This window comes from Octodon degus, unplaced genomic scaffold (assembly GCF_000260255.1).
Source record: "Octodon degus isolate 3935 unplaced genomic scaffold, OctDeg1.0 scaffold00035, whole genome shotgun sequence".
In the NCBI taxonomy this organism is placed as follows: Eukaryota; Metazoa; Chordata; class Mammalia; order Rodentia; family Octodontidae; genus Octodon; species Octodon degus.
In genome coordinates, this window is record NW_004524611.1 from 16,045,556 (window position 1) to 16,050,451 (window position 4,896).

Genomic DNA, 4,896 nt, shown 5'->3' on the forward strand with positions numbered 1-4,896 from the left:
AAAAAAAAAAAAAAAAAAAAAAAATCCTCACTTGTGTTTCTGACTAGTGAGGTTGAGGACGCCTTTCTTTTCTGAGATAGGGTCTCACTATGTAGTTCAGGTCGGATTTGAACTTATTATATAGCCCAGGCAGGCCTCGAACTCCTGGTGATCCTCCTGCCTCAGCCTCCAGAGTGCTGGGACTGCAGGTGTGTGCCATTGTGTCTGCTCCATATTTTTTCTGAATACCATCTGTTTTTATCCACAAGTTCATTCTTTCTGGCTTATATATAAGAGTTTCACAAATGCCCTCAGATATTAACTTTTTTTTCTATTTTCTATGTTATATCCGCTTCCTGTTTCATGGGTTTGATGCTTAGGACACGTGTTAACACATACGACATGACCTGTGCAGTGTCTCTGTATGTTCAAATTTATAGAGATTTTATCTCATGGTACATGATCAAATTATAATAAGGTTATAAGTTTGGAAATATAACCAAAACATATATAATGTTTAAATTTATGTATGTATGTGTTTTTTGAGACAGAGCCTTACTTTGCACTACAGGTAGTCTTTTTATCTTTTTTTTGTTTTTCTTTTTTACTGGGAATTTAACTTGCATTTTCCAGGCAAGCTCTGTGCTGCTGAGCTATATCTCCAGCCATTACTGGTAGTCTTTGAACTTACTATGTAGCTCAGGCTGGCCTTGAACTCACAGTAGTCCTTCTGCCTCAGCCTCCCAAAGCATGTGCCATTGTATTCAGCTAAATAATGCTTAATTAGTAGAGTAAAAGACACACTGCCAAAGTGGATGAGCTGGCCCATGCCTGTAATCCCAGCACTTGGGAGGCTGAGGCAGGAGAATCTCTGAGTTTGAGCCCAACCTTCACTACATAGTGAGTTCAAGGTCAGCCTGAACTGCATAGTGAGACCCTGGCTTGAAAAACAAAACAAAACAAAGACGTATTGACAAAAACAATGCGATGAGTGTGTCTGAATCTAGGGGGAGGGTGGTTTGAGTATTTAAGGGGTGCTAACGGCAATTTATCTTTAGAGTACGGTTTTATTTTTTATTTATTTTTTTAAATTTTATTTATTTGTGTGTGTGTGTGGCCAGCTCAGCCCACCAGGGGGCGGGGCTGGCTGGCATGTGGTGCTGGGGATTGAACCGTGGTCCCTGTGCTTTGCTTTAGGTTAGCTTGTTCTAAGTAGGTGCTTTAGACCACTGAGCCATCTCACCAGCCCCCTTAAAGGAATTTTTTTTTTTTTTTGGCAGAACCAGGGGTTGAACTCAGGCCCTTAAGCTTTCCAGGCAAGTGCTTATTCTACTGAGCTATCTCCCCGGCCCCTAGAGTACGGTTTTAAGTTTAAACATTCACTGTCTTAGGTTATGCTCATCTCATATTGATCAAGCACTTATGGCAATTTCTAGCAAACAAAAACATCCCAGTGTGAAAGTAATATCTTGTGGGAGACCAGAGGACAAGTGAGGCCTCAAAGGTTTGTTCTGAAGCACAAAGGAAAAGTCAATACAGCTGCGACCAGCTTGTTCCTCGCGGGCGGGCGCACGCTAATGGACAGCGGAAGGCCGGCGACTCTCGTGTTACTTTACCTGCTTGTCCTTATGTCCGAGAATATAAAAGCGGAGGAGCCAGGTGCCTGGGGGTCCCCTGCCTGCTGGAGGCATGAACCCCTGGCTGCTTCTTGCTAACTTAATCTGTATGTCTGTCTTTCATCCTTGTTCACTCCCAGATTAGGGTGACAAATTAGCAGGACTAGGTCCCTACAAGTGGTGCTTATGAGGAAAAAGCCCAGAGTGGGCTGGTTCATCACGGATGGCCTGGGTGGGGACCTGGGACTGGTGTGCATGTCTTCTACCATATCTACGGTATCTCTTAGGTGTCAAGATTTGTATATCTTCACATCTATATTCTCAGTATCTAGTGTACTGCCTGGCATGAGGCAACTATTCATGTTGAATGAATTAAAATGTAAACTATGTTTATTCCTGTCTTAAAGTTTTAAGTTTCATTTCTAAATTTTGCAGGAGTTTAACTACTAAAAATAAACAGCGTCGGCCAAATAGCTCAGTGGATTAAAGCGCCTGCTTGGGTGCACCGGTCAGGGGTTCATCCCTGGGCCTGCCCTGCTGGGCCTGCCTAAGACAGCAACTGAGACTTGGGAGTGGTGGTGCGTGCCTGGAATGCCAGCTCTTGGGAGGCTATAAACAGGCAGATCACGAGTCTGATTTAGTAGTGGGACCCTGAACACCCTATAGACCCTTCCCAGCCCGACCCTTCCCTAAAATAAAAAAAATAAAATAAAAACAAAGCCTCCCAACTTACCTCTTATTTAAAAATATGTGAAACACAATGTACCCGACGTTTTAAAAAAAATTACAGTGTGTCTGTATCTACTTTATTCACTAGATTTGGCACTGTGCAACTTTGGGATATTTTTCAAAGTTAAATCACCATGAAAAATAAATGTTTTGAGTTGATTTAGGCATTGAGGCAACCATGACACTGAAACTGAAGACACTCATGAAAGAGGACTTCCAGAACTGCTTCAGGAAGTGGCAAGAATGATGGAATAGGTGTGTCTGAAGGAGGGCGAAATATTTTGAGGCGGGCTAGTGGCCATGTGCCTTTTACCATCATAAATTAAATGTTCCCCGCATGTTTTGATCACACTTCATATATTCTGGGCTGGAAATGTTGGGTATACAAAGCTTAGTATATACAAAGCTCAGGGTTCTAAATCCAGTACTATAAAAGAAAAAAAAAACTAGAAACGAATATATAGTTCGCAGATTATAAAGTTCCATTTATATTTGTTAGATCAAACTTGTTAAACTACTCAAATCATCTTTATTGCTTATCTACCTATTTTACCTAGTAATTTTTTCTTTTTTTGTATTTTAGGACAGGGTCTATAGGAGTCTCACTATGAATATCGGACTCATAGTGATCCTCCTGTTTTCAGCCTTCCAAGCTATGGGATTACAGGCAAACCACCACGCCCAGTCTCAATTGCCATCTCAGCACACCCCAGGGACAGGGCTGGCACAGCACGCTAGGGAGCAAATCCCAGCCACTGTACTCTGCCTAAAAAGGTGCTTTAATCCGCTGAGCTATTTGGCTGGCCCTTACCTAGTAATCTTGTGAGTGTACTATAGCCTACTCAATTGATTCATTAGATGCCCACTGTGTCTAAGAGGTTTCGGGTTTCGGTTTATGAATCTCAAGGTTCACTGTCAGTTACTTTAAGTACATGACCGTGAGAACTTCCTGAAGAGGTTTAACTTTTATCACTATAAAATGTCTCTTAATGGTTCATTAAAGATAAATAAAAAAGCAGCCCAGCAGTTCTCAGTGGCCCAGGGGAAGTCTCAGCTTTTGCCTCTTCCTGGGCCTCATGACTAGGTGACCTGATTAACTCCCTCATCTATGAAACAGCTCAATGGTGCTAACTCTTTGGGTTTTGGGGTCTGAGTGTTGAGCCCATGGTCTCGTGCGTGCCAAGCACATGTTCTCCCACATGGATTCTTCTAGAATTCAAAACTGTATGATCAGAGGAGCTTGGATAGGCTGTGGGGTGGGAAGGATAACTTACCAAAGCTGTAACTTCCAGTTAGCATCCGACTGGCTGGCAGTGAGGGTGGAGAAGGGGAAGGGAGGGAAAGGGAGGAAGAGAGTGGGCGTCAGGGCTTGATCACAGACATCCGGGCCTACAGCACGCCTAGCTGCCCTCCTGGCCTCCCGGACATCGAAAGGGAGAGGCAACCCTGAGGCTGTGAATATAGCTGTCTGGAGGCTGGGCCAGGAAGCGGGTGCCTTAAACGGCCTTCAGAATCTCCTGCAGCTGGAGTTTACAGGCCCTGCCTCTTACAGGGATACTGAGGACTTCTGGAGAAGACTGTGAATTTGACCCAGTCCGAGGCTTTGGGGGCAGTACAGCGCATACACAGAGTGTCCCCACCCCACCACCACCACCCCGAACCAGGGATTGAATTCAGGCCCTTGAGCTTGCTAGGGAAGTGCTTATTCTACTGAGCCATCTCCCCCGCCCCCAGAGCGCTTTCAAGAAAAATTCCTGTCATGCTTAATTTGTCTAGATTCAGGTCTTTCACACTTCCCAGTCAGAAATCATTTCGGGTAGAACCTGCTCAGGCTCTGCTGCCAGAGTAGCCATTTCCTTATGTGAAAAATAGGGCCACAGCGCCAGCTCTTCTGACAGACATGCATCACACACACCGCTTCCTCTGTGCCACCTCCTTCATCAGTAGTGGGGATGTCACTGAAAGGTGACATTGGGATGTGGACAGCTCGTGCCATAGGGAGACAGAAAGGCAGCGGGTGGCAGTTTACCTGCGGGTGCTGGCTGGGCCTGAAAGGGGGCTTGGGCTGCAGGAGGGAGGCTCCCGAAGGCAGAAGGGCTGGGACTGCTGCGGAAGGCATCAAAGTTGGCGAAGCCCCCATGGGAAGGTGTCTGGCCTGTGGCGGAGGGAATACAAAGCAAGCTCACATAGAGAGAAATTTCTGCATAATTACACAACATACCTACTAATACTATAGGCCAAAGACCACTCTTAGGGGACATCTGCCTTTCCAGCATCCCCTTCAGGGGGGTAGGGCTGCAGCCTGAGGCTGAGAGCCAGACCCATGTGGGGACAAGGGCACTGGAAGCCTCCACGCTCTCTCCCTGCATCTTTTATCCCTAGCCAGAGGCACTAATATTTTTTGTAAAGGCCTAGTTCGGGGCAGAATCATGTGGGGGAATAAAAGCCTTTTTTATTTTTTGGGGGTGTGGGAAGACCTGAAAGGAAGAAAAAGAGAAATTAGATATTATTATTATTTTTTTTAAAATTATTTATTTATTCCTTTAGTGTGTGTGTGTGTGTGTGTGTGGCC

General features: G+C 45.1%; 1 protein-coding gene across 6 annotated transcripts in view; it reads right to left on the minus strand.

The window, feature by feature from the left end:
- Agfg2 (ArfGAP with FG repeats 2) overlaps positions 1-4,896 on the minus strand; it is a 31,620-nt gene that overhangs the window by 9,156 nt on the left and 17,568 nt on the right. For 4 of the 6 annotated variants that reach the window (XM_023714454.1, XM_023714453.1, XM_023714451.1 and 1 more), the window contains exons 6-7: positions 4,354-4,479; positions 3,599-3,631 (exon numbers count right to left, since the gene is read on the minus strand). In XM_023714454.1, the coding sequence (XP_023570222.1) occupies positions 3,599-3,631; positions 4,354-4,479 (159 nt within the window). The remainder of the gene's footprint in view (positions 1-3,598; positions 3,632-4,353; positions 4,480-4,896) is intronic. The other 2 variants (XM_023714452.1, XM_004630504.2) reach the window with 1 other exon arrangement.